At 45.9% G+C, this 20,173-nt stretch overlaps 1 protein-coding gene across 1 annotated transcript in view; it reads right to left on the bottom strand.

Annotated features, from left to right (window-relative positions):
• Positions 1-850: 850 nt before the first annotated feature.
• Positions 851-20,173, bottom strand: part of IPO8 (importin 8) — a 51,508-nt gene continuing 32,185 nt past the window's right edge. The window contains exons 21-25 of the mRNA XM_048501137.1: positions 17,381-17,601; positions 6,935-7,140; positions 5,835-6,050; positions 3,900-4,016; positions 851-2,855 (exon numbers count right to left, since the gene is read on the bottom strand). Coding sequence (XP_048357094.1) covers positions 2,767-2,855; positions 3,900-4,016; positions 5,835-6,050; positions 6,935-7,140; positions 17,381-17,601 — 849 coding nt within the window. The 3' untranslated portion in view covers positions 851-2,766. The remainder of the gene's footprint in view (positions 2,856-3,899; positions 4,017-5,834; positions 6,051-6,934; positions 7,141-17,380; positions 17,602-20,173) is intronic.

The following is a 20,173-nucleotide window of genomic DNA, read 5'->3' on the forward strand; positions in this document are numbered from 1 at the left end:
GTTTCTTCCTTGAGAAGGAAGGCTTAGTTTCTTTGCTAAGCTGAAACCTTAGCAAAGACAGAGTTAATTACAGGCGACCCAATCCAAAGGAGGGGGAGATCAACAGCAGCTGGAGACATCACTGTCACAGTGCGGCTGTGTTGCCTTCTGAGGGGTCTCAGGCAATGGGGAAGCTTGACAAACAAACCCCCCCCCCCCTCCCTGGCCAATCTGGAAACCCCTATTACTGCCCACTGGGCTATGCCACACTAAAATGTGATGTAAGTTCCATGGTAGTGTAGGTGGCGTTCCTGGGCCAAAGGCTTTGCGGAAGTTGACTAAAATCGGCTCTCTTAGAACACCCCTAGATTGCCACCACCCACACTGATATGGGCTTCCACGGTGAAGAGGCACTGATGTGCATGGCAGCTTCCGGGTTTGGCCGCTGTGCAGTTGTGCTGCACCCCACCATCGACATAACAGCCCTTCCAACAGTGTATTTGCCCCTTGTGCTGGCAGTCTGAGCACCTTCCATTGGTGCAATATTCTTTACCATTTCCAGGGCTCCGTCTGTCCCTTCCCTGCTTTGGATTGCACTCTAAATTATAACAGCCCAGAGAATTAGAGGAATTTTCATTGATGTTTCTCATAGTATCAGACCTGCATCCAAAATGTGATTAGGTCCTTGAGAACTGAGACCAAGAGGCAGGGGAAACCCTTTAAAAAAACCAATATGGAGAGGAGAATTCATTATTCTGAGCACAGCTACCTTCCTTTAAAATACACTGATGCGGGAGTGAGATTCTTAGCTACTTGAACTTCCGTGCATTTTAAAAGGAAAGCCACCCTTGAAATAAACACACTCTTCACAGCCGACACAGTGTTCCTGTATTTTCTATAAGCAGCCATACATGAATACAAAATATCTCATGAAATGCAACCTTCAGAATGTGTCTGGGAAACTGATGAGTCTCAAATCGTATGCTTCATTAAGACGGACTATTGGAGAAACAGAAGAGCATCTGGGATTAGGATGTGTGACAGATAACCGGAGACAGGCGACTGGTGGTCGAGGAACTCCATCAACCGGCATCTTTGACCGCCTCCCCATCATTACAGCCCCACCCCTTAAGCCCTTTTAATCTAGCCCATTTCTAATGTACTGTTATCACTCAGTTGCTGGATGTTGGAGCTAGGTAGAAAGGTAAAGATAGCTCCCTGTGCAAGCACCTGGCCATTAGCATCACAATGTTTTCTAGGCAGACTACATTGATGGAGTAGTTTGCCATTGTCTTCCCCAGTCGTTTCCGCTTTACCCCCAGCAAGCTGGGTACAGTACAGTAAACCTTTATTAGGCATAAATTTGGGTACTCATTTTACCAACCTCAGAAAGATGGAAGGTCGAGTCAACCTTGCTGGCTGTCTGAAACCAGCTTCTGTCAGGATCAAACTCAGTTTTGACTGCAGTACTACAGCTTACCACTCTGCATCGAGGGGTTCCTATCGGAGTTAGTCACCAATGATTTAAAGCCTATGTTTTTCACCATTAAGACGGCAGACAATATGATAGCAGTGCAACACAAATGACAGAGCTTCACAGGATCCTAATGTAGAATGGCTTTCTGTCCAAACATGAGAAAATATGAAGTTGACAATTACTTTAAAAGCCCGTGATTTGATTACTGGCATAGCCAAAAAAACCCAAAAAAACCCTGTATCAGCATTGATAGTATCTGTAGATCTGAATCTGCTTGACCGGAAGCAAAAATTACAACTTCTACAAACCTGTTTTGGAAGCCTCTCAATTGACATTAGCGCAGTGTTTTTTTTTTAAGTTGTCTTCTAAGGAGCCCTCCGAGTTCCTCAAGGAGAAAGTCAGACATACACCAGGCATGGATTCAGCCAGCAGACAGATAACCCACAACTTCTGATCTTCTCGTACAATGTGCAGCCATCAGGGTATAATATTAAAACATACTCTGAGCTTGCAAACATAATGGTGAAACTCAACAGACCCGGCTTCTTTGCATGCACACTCTGGAATCTGCTGCAACACATGACTGGTTCCACGGGAGGCACATGGAAACCCACTGCATTAAAGGACTTTGAAGGCATGGTCAATACTGAGTGGGAAAGATAAGGATTCCTTATTTGTGTGTTCACTGGAAAGAGCAATGAACGCAAGGGCCATGCTTGATAATATGGAAATTACACTCAACACACACATGGAGAGAAGATTTTGTAGTTAACAATGTGATGCTCGCAACTGATGATAGACACCTACACAGTCATCATCAGAGGGAGGTCCTGGAAGAACGTGGAAAGCAAGGTCTGAATTGTGCCTGGAAATGTCCATCCTCTAAAAGAAAGAAGAAATACAACGCACTCCAAAATTCTTTTGTTCAGGCTATCCGTATATAAGAGAAGGCACAGTTAATGCAGAGGACCCCTTCCATTTCACATTCACAGAAACCTGAGAAGCACAACGCTATCCAATTTCACACAACTGATTCCCCATTCCTTTAGTAGGATGAGCGCGGGCAGATACTTCCTTTTCAGCCCAACAACTTATAAAAATACCACAAGAATTTATACATTACAGTAGCTGGTTAAAAAGAGTGTCCTAATGAGGGGGAGGGGGGGGGGGTCAACCACTGCCTTTCCCAAAGGGGAAATTTTCCACAGCATCCAATTACCTTCCCTGCCCATTCATGTCACAAACGCTTTATAACAAAATGCAATATTGAACTATTCTGCAAAGTGTCTTTTCGGCTTTTTCCACCCACTTCAGTTGCTGCCCGGAACAAAGTTAAATGAAGAGACCAGTCCTTTGTTCTCAAATGTGTAGCCCGTCTGCTGTTCTATCCTCTTTGATTCTAAAATTAAACAGAAATGTAGAAGTATGTTAAGCAACAGACACGGAAGGATGTCTTTATGTAGCGCTAATTGACCTTGCTCGCCTACCTTCAAAAATGCACTTTTTACAAAATAGGAAAAAACTGAAATCTTCTTCCGGATTTGTATTCAGTGCTACTGGCTACCCTTTCCCGCTCTCCATGCTAAAACCTGAGAGTGTTGACCCCCTCAAAATGTTCAGGGTTCCAGAATCTTTCCACTGCTCCTTCTAAAAGAATTCTGGCTTGTATGGAAAATGGGCACCATTTAAGTATAGCATAAATGGAAATAATTTTCCAATCAAGGGATATAAGGAGGGCTCCTTCACCACCACCCCCCAATTTCCAAACCACGTGTGACCATTCCTCAGTGGCACCTTTTGTTTTGGCCAACTCACTGATTCTGCATATCAAAATACTATTATTGACACTTAAAGGGGTCAATGACATAGGCATAGCAGAGGCAAAGAGCAAGCGACTTTTTTTTTTTTACTGGTGCTGATAACCTTGCTGTAGTCAGGATCTATTAAAAGATGCAACAAATGCTTTTGTGCAATTTAATCTTGAACACCCACAGAAGCCTTGTCTTCAAAATGTGCTGAAAATCATGTCTTCCTCTTTCTGAAAAGCTCTGAAGGGGGTGGGGGGCATTCAGTTCTGCACAGTTTCCAGTGAACCTTCTCCATTCTTCATGCTTTGCTGTTTACAGTGTTTCCCTGTTCTTAGAGCACCCCTTGACTCCAGTTTCCAATGCAGCGATCCCTCCCTGGTGCACCCCTCTCTACTGACGATGGGCAGGTGATAAATTGGTATGGGGCAGGTAAAGGACAGCGTTTGTTCTCTCTCTGATGGCAGCCTGCCTCTCAAGTCATAAAAGAGATATCCCCCCTCCCGCCAGAAGCTTGTTAACAATGGGCAAAAATCAATACTTGCCGTATTTGCTACAGCTATTTGAGAGTCCCTGTCCTGTACGCAGGTGTGCTTTCTACAAGCATCCTTGCCTCCTGCTCCAGAGAACAGACTGACCTGAGGAAGTCCTCCGGTGTTCGGCTAACGCACAGATTTCCTGCAACTGCGTCTTCTGATCGTTGCTGAGTGGAGCTGTCAGCAAGTGGTACCAGGCTGCGTCTCGGCTCTGTACCGCTGTCAACACAGAACAAACGGTCTTCTTTTAAGAACTTCAGAAGCAAGCTGGATACATCACCAGCCAAAGCCCTTTTATAAAGAGCAGCTAGATTTGAGTCTGGTAGCATCTTAGAGACCGACAAGATTTTCGGGGTGTAAGTTTTTGAGACTCACGGCTCCCTTTGACAGACAGCGTTGACTCTCAAAAGCGTCTCCCTCCAAAATCTGCACTGTGCTACTGAACTTGAACGTAGCTGTTCTACCGGAGACCAACATGGCTACTCTCTGAAATCATCTTTAACAAGAGCAAGGATTATTCAGCTGTCGGGTTAAATGTATCGATTGAGTACGTTACTGTGTGCGCTCCCTAATTTAACATGTTTGACAGTTTACCCAGCAATATTTCTTAAATCCCCACTTTGATAAGCCTGTGCTTATTTTATTCATTTCTATCCCACCCAAAGCCCGGGATAACATGTGCCGTGCCTAAATCCCATGAGGTAGTTTAGACAGAGAAGAACAAAGGTTTGCCTGAAGTGAACAAATGTCTTCATCGCCAAGCAGGGATTTATTTATTTACTATTTAATCACTGGATTCAGACCTGCCTTTCTCCCCCAGTGGGAACCCAAATCTGCTTCCATTGCTCTCTTCTTCTCTAATTTATCCTCACAGCAACCCTGTAAGGTAGGCTAGGTCCAGGCGTCTGACTGGCTCTTGGCCATCCAGAGAGCATCCATGGCAGAGTGGGGTTTTGAACCAAGGTCTCCCAGATCCTAGCCCAACACTCTAAGCTAGGGGTGGCCAACCTATGGTGCTCCAGATGTTCATGGACTACAATTCCCATCAGCCTCTGCCAGCATGGCAAATTGGCCATGCTGGCAGGGGCTGATGGGAATTGTAGTCCATGAACACCTGGAGCACCATAGGTTGGCCACCCCTGCTCTAAGCACATTCACCACAATGGCTTTTTCTTGGATTTAGACTCAAAGCATAATACAGTCTACTCTTAACAGGCAGCAGCCCCCTCAGCTTTCTAACAGAAGTTTCTCCTTGCCCTCAGGTAAGCTGGTCTGCAGTAGAAGAGCAAGATTCGAATCCAGTAGCACCTTAAAGACCGACAAGATTGACAGAGTCCCAGCTTTTGAGATACTATCTGACTAAGGCCCCTTCCGCACACGCAAAATAATGCGTTTTCAAACCACTTTCACAACTGTTTGCAAGTGGATTTTGCTATTCCGCACAGCTTCAAAGAGCACTGAAAGCAGTTTGAAAGGGCATTATTCTGCATGTGCGGAATGAGCCTAAGTGAACCTTGGCCCTTGAAAGCAAGCTCATACCCTGGATAACTGGTTGGTCTTTCAGGGGCTACTGGACTCTAAAATTGCTCTTCTCCTAGCCCTGGTAATCAAAATCTTTTTTTTTTAAAATGGTGGGAAGAAATTGGCATGCAAAGCATGCGCTCTAACATTTACCTGTGGCCCTCTCAACTGTAGCCTCTTTGGAGACTAGAGGAAAGAACAGACTATGCTGTTCGATCACAGACCTGTGGTCTTTTGGTGGGGAGCCAGACTGAAGTATGGGTTTCTTCAACCCTTTTGAAAAAAAACACACACACAGCAAAGAGATTTCCAGCTTTGGGGGTTTCTGTATCTTCACTTCAATCAGAATACCCTCTCTAGATGAAAGCCTTTCTCTTTTTTTAATGGAATGTCTGGGAATTTGTTCCCAAGGCAACATATCAACCTGCATCGAAGCAGCAGCAACCTTGGAGAAGGAAGGAAACGAGGAAGCATTTAAGAGGTTTTCTGCCCTATGCCTTTTAACCATGTGCGTACTTAAGAGCGCTTGTGCGAAGAACTGGTATTCGTCCAAACCCTCTTCCAGATCAATAGGGGTGCTGAAGCCTTCCAAAGCCGTCTCTTCCAGCGCGTCGTCATCCCAGTCGTCGTCTTCATCATCTTCGTCTCCTGCATCGCCGCCGCCGCCAGCGTGGTTCTCCTGCATTTCCTGGCTCACCTCGTTCACCTCCTCTTCATCACTTTGTATCTCTTCTGTAAGTAAGTGGTACAGCCTTCACTTTTAAAGAATCACCCTTCTAACAGTTTTCCAATGTATTCAAGTTAGAAAGAAGTCACTGTTGCTAGGATAAAAATAAATGATAATCTACAGAGTACCAGACTCAGGCTGATCAGAAATCCTGCAAGGTGGCAGGTGCGTGATCTGTCTTCGCATACATCCTTCAAGGCTCCTTGCAATATTTATCCCCCACCTCTCAGTTCAGCTAGCGGCAAGGTAGCTTTCATAATTAAAACAGAACACTGCTCTACAGGTACTAGTCAAAGAGCTGGCAAACTAAACACCTGAAAGTGCCGAAGCCATTTCAAAGTAGCAGTAAAACAGCCACACTTCAGACATGAACAGTACTCTTGGTCATTGTTGGGGGGGGTTGTGTGGGGGATAAAAAATGAAAAGAACAGTAAAACAGAAATGGGTTAACTTGGTATTTAAAGTTCAATAAGTTCGGCAGCTGTGATGTAATATCACCCCATAGGCCAGCAATGACCTGGTGCTGACCTTTACCTTAGGTTTGGTCTCAAGTGGATTTCTGTGGGGAGTTCTATGAATGGCATGCCACACCAAAGAAGACCCTGTCTCTGGAGATCACAGACCTAATTCCAGAAGGCAGAGGCCCAGAGAGCAGGGTGCCAGGCTCACAGAAGGCAGAGGCCCAGAGAGCTGGCTGCCAGACTCACATGAAACATTTGGTCCTTTAAGTATGCAGATCACAATCCCTCTCTCCTTACATGCACTGCATGTCATAATTAAAAGCAGCTTGCTGGCAGTAATTAGCAAAGAAGATGATACAGCAGACCTCTGCCCTCCAACACCTATTTCCTTTCAAGTGTGCAATATAGAATCTTTTGGTGTTTTTTACCGTTATCCTCTGCATCGTTCTTTTCTGACTTAGTGTGCTCTTCATGCTCCGTGTGCTGCCGGGTGGCACAGACTTGCTTGAGGCCCAGAAACAGCAGCAGAACCGACGGGACAATCTGGGCTGCTACTGCATCGACAGCAGGGGGGCGGCTGGGGAGTCCCACCAGGATGCTCAGTCCTATGATGCACATCTTCCTGTCGTGAAGCCTGAACACAAAAAACACAAAGATAGCTGACAAGGCTCAGCAGACCCAACAGATGACAAAAGGGAGAACTGCAGGTGTCATCACCCCTCCCCCCATTCTTAGTAATCAAATGGGGAGACACCACTCTAATTCCATCCACTTTTGGAGCAAGATCCATGAGCCTTCAGAGCAGGACCCTCTCTGTGGTGGCACCGCAGCTAAAGAATAGACTTCTCTAAAGAAACTTGCCAGGCAACCTTGTCATTTAGATGCTTACTCACAGTCAATCCCTTTCTCTGCTTTTTTTTTAAAAAAAATAATGTAATTGTTTTGTTATGCTGAATTATTTCAAATTGGTGTCCATTTTCATTTTCTATTTAATGCCTTGGCCATTTTTTACAAGGGAGGCTGATCATAACATTTCCAAAAAAGTAATAATAAGAAGAGGAAGAAGAGTTTGGATTTATATCCCCCCTTTCTCTCCTATAGGAGACTCAAAGGGGGCTTACAATCTCCTTGCCCTTCCCCTCTCACAACAAACACCCTGTGAGGTGGGTGGGGCTGAGAGAGCTCAGAAGAACTGTGACTAGCCAAGGTCACCCAGCTGGAGTGTGGGAGTGCACAGGCTAATCTGAATTCCCCAGATAAGCCTCCACAGCTCAGGCAGCAGAGCGGGGAACCAAACCCGGTTCCTCCAGATTAGAATGCACCTGCTCTTAATCACTACGCTACTGCTGCTACGCCACTGCTGCTAAAAAAGAAATAGGGTGAGCGTGTAGTACTAAATGCAGAAGGGTTCTCTTGGTTGTGGTGATGGGGAAATCAGGAGCGGAAGAAGGAAAACGTCACCTGGCAGCACACAGTCTGCAGTGAGTGGAACTCATTTCAGACTGTTGTCAGGTTGACAGTGGGTAAATCTTAGTAATTCTGGGGCCTTAGGCAACAGCCCCACTGACCTGGATTGTCCAGGATAGCCTGATCTCATCAGATCTTGGAAGCTAAGCAGGGGCGACTCATCTACTATTTGGATGGAAGACTTCTGAGAAATACCAGTCATGACACAAAGACAGGCAATGGTAAACCATCTCTATAAGTCAGATGTGACTCAATGGCACGTGTGCACACACCCACACACTCTGAGCTACTTTGCTGGTTTGCCATTACCTGCCTCTGTCTGGGCTGAGAGAGTCCTGTGATTGGCCCAAGGTCACCCAGCAGGCATCATGTGGAGGAGTGGGGAATTGAACCCAGTTCTCCAGATTGGAGTCTGCTGCTCTAAATCACTGCACCATGCTGGCTCTCAAAGCAGCAAGCTCTAGTCATTAGCACTTCTTAGTTAGAAATTCTTCCATTTCTTGCAGCTTCCTTTCTCCTTCATCCACATCCTTTCTTGCCAATTCTCAACTGGTTTGCCATTATCTGCCTTCCACTTTGCAAGGGCATCACCGACTCCCACTTTGCAAGGGCAGTGCTCAAAGGCAGTTTGGTGTCTATTGGTTCTTTAGGGAAACCTGGATCATCTTTGGGAGGTACCAACCTATGTCCTGCTGAGCTGCTTTCTACAGCCCACCTGCCCATCTGGACTGAAACCTTCAAAAGTTGCAAAGCACAAAGATCCAAACTATTAGAAGTAACAGGGATATGAAGACGACAGGAATGTGCACATGACCCTTATAGCCTAGAAGAGGACAATGAAAGATGTGGTTGTCAAGGGAACAACTTTTTGGGATGGAGGAGAATATCGAGTTGCCAGTTCTGGGAAATACCTAAAATTTGGGGTGGGTGGGTGGGTGGGTGGGTGGAGACTTTTGAGGGGGGGGGGGGCGGCGGTTGAGAACACAGATGCCTCAGCAAAAGGCAACGTCATAAAGTCCTCCTCCAAAGCAGCCATTTTCTCTAGGGGGGAACTGATTTCTGTTGCCTGGAGATCAATTGTAGTAGCAGGAGATCTCCCGGCTTGTAACTGTAATATCAGGAGATGTTCTGGAGGCTGGCAACCCAAGGAACATAGAAGGGAATAAGAACTGTCATTTGCGCTGTTGACCAACAGTCAGGTAAACTGGGCATCTAATGCTGAATACTAACAAAGAAAGATTGTATTGTCAGAGGCTTTCACGGCTGGATTTAACTGGTTCTGGTGGGTTTTCCGGGCTGTGTGGCCGTGGTCTGGTGGATCTTGTTCCTAACGTTTCACCTGCATCTGTGGCTGGCATCTTCAGAGGTGTATCACAGAGAGAAGTCTGTTTCACACTGTGTCTAGTGAGAAGGGAAAGTTTAGTGGGGTATATATTGTCCATGGCCCAGGGTGGGGAACCAATCAGTTTGGGTGGAACTTGCTATGCAAAGGTATGGTTGACTGCACTGTATTGTGGGTGGGGTTATCAGTCCATTTTTTAAGTACTGGTAGCCAAGACTGGTACCCAAAGATATTATTTGACGTAAAAAGATTTTCAAAGTATCTTTAAGGTTATGTGTGGGAGATCAGTAAGACAAAGCATTTCTAGAATTGCAGGTTCCCTTTTCCGATTCTTCAGTACACCAGTGTTCTACCTCGAGGGTCAAAATGTTGAGTTGTTATCCTATTAACCTACATAGCCAATTATATTCTAAGAGCTGCTTTTAAAAAAAGGGTGCTGTTTTTCAGAGAATAATTTGCCCAAAGTCTACAGCTAAATAAACACATGCCGTTAATTAATGAGGGAGAATTCCTGCCCTCTGCCGAATTATAATGACATGGGAGCAGCTATAAATCTGGTTTAAAAAATTAATTTGAACTGGCTTAAAAAACGGATTGAAATTGGCAGGAGGAACCAGCGAATGGAACAAAAAACAGTGAATTACTGGAGGGTGGGATACGGGCAGTGTTTAAATGAAAGACTCAGGATGCTGTTTTTACTGAACAGGGCTATTAAGGCTCTACAAAGATGCCTCAGTGACGCATTAAATTAATGGCGCAACTAAGATTAAAAAGGAAAGATGCTGCAAACCCTTTTTTTAAAAAAAACACACAGACGTCATTCAGAAGGCCTCTTATGTCGATCACAAAGGGACTCAGAAAAGGGGGAAAATAAGTAACTCAAAAATAGGTTTTTTAATTGAGAGAGATGACAGAACAGCAGCTGAGAGAAGTTCAAGGCCTCACAGTGGGCCGGGGGAAGCAATCATTCACAGCCCTTGAAACAGTGTGCCACAGACTAGCAATGTCTGTCTATATTTTAGGTTGCTTTGCCTGAAGAAAATTAGAGATAACCCAAGGAACAGAAGTGAGGTAAAGTGTGGACAATATTAGGAGCATGCTAGGACTCCCCAATCCCAGAGGTTCATAGGTGGCTGCCTCCACAAACTGCACCGTAACAGTTGGTTTCTATGACACCAAAGTAATGTATGGATGTTCCCTCTCCTGTTGACTACCTTGTTCCATACGGCTCTTTCCATAGTCACGTCACTGTATGAACTGGCTCAAACTGTGGATGCTTTTAGACATACAGCGTGGACAAAACTGACCAACTACATTACCAATCATTTGTCTGAGCATCACGAAAGGGCAGCAGTCCTGTGTTAAAGGGCTACAGCTCATTCTCAGGTGCACACGACTCGAATTGGAGACAGGGACAAGATGCCCTTGGGACCAGAATATTCCAGAGACCTTTTGCACCCAGTCCTTGTCTCTATGTACGTTAAGGCCTGATGGAGAGGCTCTGCTTCATGTAGCAACTTAAGCTCATTCCGCACATGCAGAATAATGCACTTTCAAACTGCTTTCAGTGCTCTTTGAAGCTGTGCGGAATAGCAAAATCCACTTGCAAACAGTTGTGAAAGTGGTTTGAAAACGCATTATTTTGCATGTGCGGAAGGGGCCTTACTCAGAGGTAAGACTGGCCTTGCATACAGAAGAGTCTTCTGGAGGGATGCCACAGAGCTCAGAAACGCTTTTTGTGGGCAGTTCCGTTGATGTCCTCGGCATTTTAGGAAGGGGTAAACAGCTATCCTTACAGAAATCTTTGTGGAATTAGAAAGCTCTGCTTCGTAAACATTACCCTTGCTATTTCATTATCTCCTTGCTTGTTTTGACATTTTAAATTATAATTTCATTGCACTTATTCAGAAATCTTCATCATTTTCGTTGTGGTTGTATGCTGATTTGAACTTTAACTAGAAGCGTGTGAACGAAAGGAATAAGGTGAATGTGGCTTATAATTATTCTGTGAAATTAGGCAGTCTGCTTATGCATGGATTGCCCCAGCCTACTGGCATCATTAATGACTGGGAAATTCTTTTACAGAGAAGCAGAAAAACTGGCCACAGCAATCCATGAAAACGCATGAGTTTGCCCTTTGTGCCTATTCAAAACAAACTATTTATTCTCCACCATCCTAGGATCCAAAGAAACCTTTTGGTTTCAATCAGCAGCACCACTAAGCCATAGGACAAGTTCCTTTGAAAGTTAAAAGAGCTTCAAATGCAGTTTCTAATAAGAAACAGAAATTGGCCACACCAAGTAAAAAAAAAAGACGAAATCTCGCTGGGCACATACAGCCCTCCATCTCTGGCTCCCAGCCTGTTTGTTTCTTTCTACAGCCAATGTTTGTTGACAACTTCAAGAAGCACGACATTCCCAATAGCAATAATGACACATAAAACTATCTACAGCAATTCTGCCCACTCTGCAAAGTCATTATGGCAGAGCAAGAAGATGCTGCTGCTTATAAAACAACTAGCGCTAAAGCCCATTTTAAATTGAAATAAAATGGGTTCAAGAAGGGGGGGAGGGAGGGCAGGGAACAACCTCCTCCTCCACCTCCTCCTCCCCTCCAAGAGAGCACCCCATATCGTTTGGAGTGGGGAAAGCTTCTGGGTTCGGGCAAGGCAGGTGGAGACAGGATGGAATGTCATGAGTCCTGCACACGCATTGGCTGGGGTTTGTCGTCAGACATTCCATCCCTCAGGCAATTATGTATAAGGATGATCGCTTTTCCTTGTGCCTGAGGGTCAGCCCAGATATGCTAAGGCCCTTAGTCCTGACTCTGCTATCCACGCTTTACCCCCTCCCCCCCCCTTATTTTTGCCTGTCAGGTCACAGCTGACTTATGGCAACCTCAAAGTGTTTCCAAGGCAAGACGCCATTCAGAGATGGTTTGCCATCACCTGCCTTCACGTCAAGACCCTGGTATTCCTTGGAGGTCTCCCACTGGATACTAGCCAGGGTCAGGGCTGAGAGTGTGTGACCGGCCCAAGGTCACCCAACAAGCTTCCAGGGTGCAAGTGGGGATTTGAAACTGGGCTTTGAAGGTCCCAGTCCGAGGATTGCGAACCTTTTCGAGACCGAGTGCCCAAACTGCAACCCAAAACCCACTTATTTATCGCAAAGTGCCAACACGGCAATTTAACCTGAATACTGAGGTTTTAGTTTAGAAAAAAATGGTTGGTTCCGAGGCGTGCGTTACTCGGGAGTAAGCTTGGTGGTAGTCGGTGACTTTGCTTTGAAACAACCGTGCAACTCTTTCAACAGGTGAATCACGACCCTAGGAGGGTTTACTCAGAAGCAAGCCCCATTGCCAGCAACTGAGCTTACTCTCCCAGGTAAAGCTGATCATGGCGTTTCTTTAGTTCCTTCACAAGAAAATCAGGTGTGGGGGTTCTAACAGCTTTAACAGGGCCGCTAATCCCACGCTGCTTCCCCAAAACTAGATCTTAGGTTTAATGCTATAATCAAGCCCAGCGGCCCAGGCCAGCCTAGAAGTGGGGGGGGGGGCACGATTTCCCCCCCACATGATGAACTCTGTTTGCATGTGCCCACAGAGAGGGCTCTGAGTGCCACCTCTGGCACCCGTGCCATAGGTTCACCACCACTGTCCTAGTCCAACACCTTAACCACTACGCCAGGCTGGCTAACTGACACACAACCCCTTACTCTCCCCACATCAATTAAGTCATGGTGCCAATGTCCTAAAGGGAAAAGGAAAACTCAGCTCTTCCCTCAACATCCTTAATCTTAAAACCAGCTCAACAACAACAAAAAGCCCTTTCATTCTGAATAAAATACTCAAGATTTGCATTCTGCAGCTGATGCGCTCTGAAAGCTGGGTCTCCCCCCTGCCCCCCCCCCCATCATGCAATGAAGTCGTTTTACTGCACACGTACCAGAGCAGTAAATGTCATGTTAAAACTACATTTACGGCATGCTGTAATGCTTTGCAGTTATGTAACACCAACTCCGAGACAAGAGGAAATATTACCAGCCGTCAAGACCACACGGTAATTAATGGTTCCTACTTCTCATTAAATGCTTCTTCCCAGACAGCAGCCAAGAAAGAGCCCGTTGCCAATGGCTCTTTTACAATAACCATCTTAAAAAAAAATAAAACTCAGCAAGTTACACACGCTATAGCTTCAAACACAGCCACAAATTCCTTATTTGAGATGCCGAAGGCCCTATTTAAATGTTACTGTGCACAGCATGGAGAAAGTTGTCAGTCATACTGCAGCTGCTCATGGGAATACGAGAATCTCCTTACCACACACATAATCTTATTAATTTTGTTTATCTGTGTACTTATTTTCTGCCCATCACTGAAATCCCTGGGCATAGTACAAACATGAAACACCATAAAATAACCTTAAAACTATCACAAAATCTACTTTAAAAATGATCCCCATCCCCCACACTAACCCTCCTAAAAACATGATCATCCATCCCCCCATAATGCCCCCCCCCCCGCAACACATTTCAACAATTGGGCTGAGGTTGAACCAATAGAATGCCAGTATGGCGATAACAGGTAAATAAAAGGGAGTTGGGGGGGGCACCACCCAGGAGGGATCACCCATGTGCCCAGGTACAGAGGGTGGTCTTGGCCAGATGCCTAAACTCTTGCAGAGTCAGTGGACCACTGGGAGCGGGGGCAGTGTTCCAAAGCATATGCATATGTAAACATTTATGTAAACATTTCTCTCCCCCTGACTTATCTCCTTGGACCCAAGGCAGTGAGCAATGCAGCAACCAAGTTGTAAGACCTGAGATTACAACAATCCCAGTATACACAAGTTACAAGTCCATAAGAACTCAAGATTTAAAACACTCAACCAATATGCAAAGGAGCAGAACAGAGGTGTCCAACTCTGGTGCTTCAGATGTTCATGGACTACAATTCCCATCATCCCCTGCTGGCATGGCCAATTGGGAACTGTAGTCCATGAACATCTGAAGCACCAGAGTTGGACACCCCTGGAGTAGAACTAACACAGCCAAGTCTGGTGAAACAATACTCTTTACAAGCTGCTCTCTTATGTGCCTTCCTCTATGCAGCAAGCCAAGGTCCCCTCCTTGCCCATTCTGGCAGGCGATTCCAAAGTCTGGGCCCACCAAGGAAAAGGTCTGCGATCTCACTGTAGCTGCACAGGAAGTCATAATAGAGAGCATCTTAAGAAGGTGACTTTTGAAGAATCTAACTAGCACAGGGAAGTATACTGCGAGATGCAGTCTGATAAGTGTAGAGGTCACGAAGGGCTTGAACAGTAATAATAAGCAGCACTTTGAACTGGGCCCAAAAGCAATTGGCAGTCAGTGCAGTTGGTGCCGTCCTGGCATTGTGTGTTCTGAGCGGATGACCCCAAACAAGAGCCTCAGTGCTGCATTTTCTACAAATTGGAGCTTCTGAAACGTCTTCAAAGGCAGCCGGTCATACAGTGCATTACAATAGCCCTATCTGGAGGTTATAATAGTAGGAAGCCACAGAATATGGATAAGGAGCCTGCTAACAAGCCAGATGTCACTGGAAGATGGCGTGCCAAGAAATAGCATCAACCCGCCTATCCATAAACAAGGCCGGATCCAGGAGCACCTCAAGCTCTTCCTTTGATCTTCTACAGAAAGAAGAGCTGGGTTTTATACCCCGCTTTTCTCAACCGTAAGGAGGCTCAACGTTATTTGCAAACTCCTTCCCTTCTTCTGCCCACAACGGGCACCTTGTGAGGTAGGTGGGGCTGAGAGAATTCTGAGAGAACGGTGACTAGACGAATGTCAAACAGCAGGCTTCAAGTTGTCGGGGTGGCTTGAGAGCTGAGGGATGGGAACTTTGGTCTGTGTGAATCTGCTGTGTGAAACTGTTCTTTTTCTGACTGCTTATCTCTCCTCTGCTCAGCTAGTGAAGGCCACATATTTTGGTCTGCAGTGCAGCTGGGAGATTGTACGGCGGGCGGGGGGAATTGGACTTGCTGGTTACTTCAAAATAAGATACGTCCTGGTTGGGGCAGCCAGAGACGTCTTCGTACTGGACTGGACTAATCTTACCTGCAATAAAGAATTCATTGTTCATTAACCAATGTTTCAATTGTCTGGTTTAAGGAGGTTCTGATACATGTGGAGGAGTAGGGAATCAAACCCAGCTTTCCAGAGCAGAGCCCACTGCTCTTAACCACACTGACTCTCTCCCATCTAAGTCTGGAAAATCAACACCAGCTGAACACCCCTTTGTCTTCTCAGCTAGCTTCAACTTTGTCTTGTCTGGGTTAAGCTTTAATTTGTTTATCCGCAGATACATGACAATACACTCAAGATCCTTACAGCTGCCTTTCGAGACACAAACAAGGAGATATAAAGCTGGGGGTCATCAATGTATGGGTCTCTCCTATGGTCTCGGTGTCTCCTGCCTGCTGTCATGAGCCAGCCCCAGGGAGACGATGAACCAGACACAGAACTTGAAGACACCGTGGATCAGGAGCTGGCTCCTCAAGAGGAGATTCAAGCAAAAGAGCCACCTCCAAGCCCTTCCCTGCCAGCCGAGACCGAGCCAGATGCAGTGCAGCCCCAGCAGAGCTAAGTGATGAACTAGCTGCACGAAGAAGACAAAGGCAAAGACAGCAGCTCGGCAGTAAAAGGACAAGTGCCTGCATCGCAGCTTGTTATGGCAAAAGCTCTGTGAGCTAGAAACAGCAACACCAGAGGACTGAGCCTTTGCAGCCTGGCGTCATTAGCAAGGTTGTCCTGTATAAACCGTGTCTTGGGCTTAGCTCTGCCTGGATGCCATGAGTGTGAATCACAGGGAAGCTCCATGCACCTGTTTTCCTGCCTGGTTTCTACGAACCTTGGTCCCTAGTCTGCCTACCTGCTTGAATCCCTGGATTACTAGCACTTGGGACTGCCTGACCATGCCTGTGCCTGCCTTGTCTTTGTAACTGCCTTGACCTTGGACTGCCTGACCAAAGCTGATGCCTTCCAGCAGCACGCCTACAAGAAATGAGTGAAACAAACCTTGATTTCCCAAATCTTGATTTCAGTCTACCCACCAAAATATCGAAGTACAAAATGCTGCTGATCGCTTGAGAGATATCAATTTGCAATGGTCTGCCCTTATCTGGTGGGAAGCAAAGATCAACTAAAAGGCAGCTGGTTATACTTCAGTCCCAAATCCCAGCCTCTTGAACATTATGCTCTCCATATAGTGTATGAGGGAATCGGATTTTGCCAGCAGCTGCTCACCTGTGGCAAGCTGGAATAATCTCCAGGTGACCGGGCAGATAAATGTTTGTGAATTGAAAGTGTTGGCGCTTTTGCTTTCCAAAAGGCCATTAGCCTTCTTTCAATTGGCCATCACAGGTATGGACTGGGGAATAAGCTAATTTAAAAAAATCTGTCGTCTATGGGTTTATTTTCAAGGCTGCTGGCGTAGACTGTTCTGTTTTTAAACTCTTTCTTTTCAACATTTCATAACATTCCTAGGTATCAATTCAAGATAGATACTGTAGTCACAATACAGGATGTTGCAATATAGCATGTGATTAGAAGCTGCAGCAAGAACTGGCAAGAGAACACAAGGCGTGACTGATATCATACAGTTACTGCACTTTACAAAACTAAAGGGCCATTCATTTATAAGACTTCAGACCTATTTCAGTCTTCCTTATTTGAAAGAACAAACAATGAAAATGGGACCCACGTTTTTCCTACCTAATTATTTATATATGAGGAATTTTGTGTGGCTTTAATTTTGATTACCTTTTTATTTTCATTTATAGCCTGTCTCTCTCAAGGAGAGTAGGCTTAGGGTTAAAATTATTTTGTTGTTGTGAAACAAACACTCCTTAATAGATTTTCTTCACTTGAGGCTGTGGAATAAAAGGAAGAGGGGAAGAATCTTCCCTTCCCCTCCAAGGATTTTACAGGGTCCTCCCTCATTGATGCTTAGGGCAAGGCACTTTCCAAGAAATCATCTGGTTGCCTTAAACCCTTCTCCCGCCCCCACCGAGGCCCACAGGATGCTTACCCAAGAAAACAGTCTGTGTCATTCATCCACTGGTTTATAAACTGTGCAGTGATGGGCTCAGGGTTGTGAGGAAACCGGATGTTCTCTAGAGTGTGCAAAAGGAGTTCAGGGTTGTAGTAAAGGGCAGCTATGGCAACCTGGAGGCACATAGTGCGGAGCTCACTGGTTTTAACCCCTCGTGTTAAGCGCTCCAGGACTGCTTCTACAAAGAGCGGGATACACTGGAGAAACAAAACAAGAGGAAAAGAAGAGGAGAGGGGGAAAAAACACACACACACCGTTTGAAAGAAATATCCTGTCTTTAAAGATTCATTTTCCACAGGCTTCAATTACAATTCTCTTTCCAGCAAGATAGCACCCTTGGATCCTTACATAAGCTTGAAGGGATAACTGTGCCTATACACCTTTCCTTTTCCTCTTCTCAGCAAACTTCCATTTGCAATTCAAAAGAGCTTTATTCTGCTCAAACAGAAGAGGCTCCTACATATTTATTTTATCTTTCCTCTGAGGAACTCAAGACACCAAATAGGATTCTCCCCTTCCCATTTTATCCTCATAATAGGCCTGGAAGGGAGATTTGGCTGTCCCAAGGTCACTGAGCAAGGGCCCAAGGCGGAATGAGAATGGGACCCCTGGGTTCCCAACTCCTCACATGATGCTCTAACCACTGCACAACACTGAACCAGTTCCTTGCACCTCCCCACAACCAGCAGAAACAGGATCAACTGTGGAAAAAGAGGGCACACGCAAACTTCCGTAATTTAATACAGACCACAGAAAGACGACCTTGATACAAAGCAGGAATTATTTTACAGCGCTCATACAGACAAGGGTGTGTTAAGAGCTGTCAGGTTCCTGCCAACCTATGGTGACCCTACAGGGCTTTCAACATCAGAGATGTTCAGATGTGATTAGTCATCGCCTGCTTCTGCATGGGCTTGAGAGAGTTCTTAGAGAACTGTGATTATCACAAGGTCACTCAGAAGGCTTCACGTGGTGGGGTGGGGAATCAAACCTGGTTCTCATATTAGCATCCGCCACTCTTAACCCCTGCACCACACTGGCTCTCCCTCTCATAGATAACGCACACTAACTAATAGGCAGGAAAATGGTTTGGTGGCATCTTCTAAGCCAGTGGTTCTCAACCGTCCTAATGCCGCGGCCCTTTAATACAGTTCTTCATGTTGTGGTGACCCCCAACCCTTACAGTTATCCATTTTCCAGATGGAGAACACTGATGCAGAGAGTCTTAGGCGACCCCTTTGAAAGGGTTGTTCGACCCCCAAAGGGGTCCCGACCCCCAGGTTGAGAACGGCTGTAAGCCCCTAGAACTCACCACATATTGAGATGCTTTCGAACCCCTGAGGGGTAAGGCCCCATCCCAGAATGAGGCAATCAGCAAAACTACTGAGGGAAGAAGAAAGTCAGACTGGCTGAAGGGGAAGAAGGCCAAAGATCAGGGGTCTTCAAACTATGGCCCTCCAGATGTTCATGGACTACAATTCCCATCAGCCCCTGCCAGCATGGCCAAGTGGTATGGCTCATGGGAATTGTAGTCTATGAAAATCTGGAGGGCCATAGTTTGAAGACTCCTGCCCAAGATCAAAGAGACAGGATGGGGCAGTGTGGGAAGTCTGCCCAAGATCAGGGATGGCTGAGAACAGGACTGTGCCTCACTGGCAGGCAACTGCATACTCGGGCTTGCCAAAGGAAATGAACAAACCAGGGAAAACACAGAGGAGAATCAGCACTGACCCCCACCCCATCCCGCATTCAATTCTCCCCAATATACACCCTTCCCAAAGTCATTTTTCTTCTCAGCCAAGCTTACTTCTGGGTATTCCAAGGCAGAGGAATGATTAGGCATACCCAATACAATGCCTATTGAAATCCCCCCCCCCCACCCCATCATGAGGGGGAAACAGGATTGGGAGCCTCGGCTTCCCTAGGTTGTAAAAAGGGAGGGCCCAAGCAGGCTGAAAAATATGAAGCTAAAAGAAAATGGCAGGAAAAGCAGAGGAAACATGGAAAGTTTTTCTCCACCAAAGGGAATCTGAAAGAGGCCCACAACCACCACCATCCCTCCTTCTCCCTCCCAAACAGGGACTTTGTGAGGTAAGTGGGGCTGAGAGAGTTCTGAGAGAACTGCGATCATCACAAGGTCACTCAGAAGGCTCCACGTGGTGGGGTGGGGAATCAAACCTGGTTCTACAAATTAGAGGCTGCCACTCTTAACCACCATGCTTGCTGGGACACATACTTTGCCATGGCCCCTGAAGCTGAAGAGATGTGCAGTTAGCAAGACTGAAGGAACAGAAGAATAGGGGGCTCAGGAGGGAAAGGGGAAATGAGGCTGGTTTCTATTCCAACTCAGAGATCTCGGGCTCAAGATTTCCAGTTTATACTAAAAGGGCATAGACAATATACTAAAAGGACCTGGGGAAGAGCCAAACCTTGACATGAGCAGTGACAGCGTTCCACCACCTTCCCTTTCACCGCTTACACCAGATGATTATACAGGGCTGGCTTGAATGCTAAGATCCGATTCAGCAATCTCCGTTGGGTCACGCTCTCAGCCCCTGCCTACGTTTGCAGAACCAGCTATCACTGCATAAGTCTTCCGGTTGGTTGCTTCCAAGTCTCTGTATCTGTCCTCCCTACCTCTATCCTCACCTCTGAAAAATACATGAGGTCTATTCTTCTAGATGTCACCCTTCAAACGTCTTCCCCACTTAAGATGTTTTTAGTTGACTCTCGAACATCCTTTATGAAATCATTTCGAAGTAAAGAGCC

The sequence above is a fragment of the Sphaerodactylus townsendi genome, linkage group LG06 (assembly GCF_021028975.2).
Source record: "Sphaerodactylus townsendi isolate TG3544 linkage group LG06, MPM_Stown_v2.3, whole genome shotgun sequence".
Classification (NCBI taxonomy): domain Eukaryota; kingdom Metazoa; phylum Chordata; class Lepidosauria; order Squamata; family Sphaerodactylidae; genus Sphaerodactylus; species Sphaerodactylus townsendi.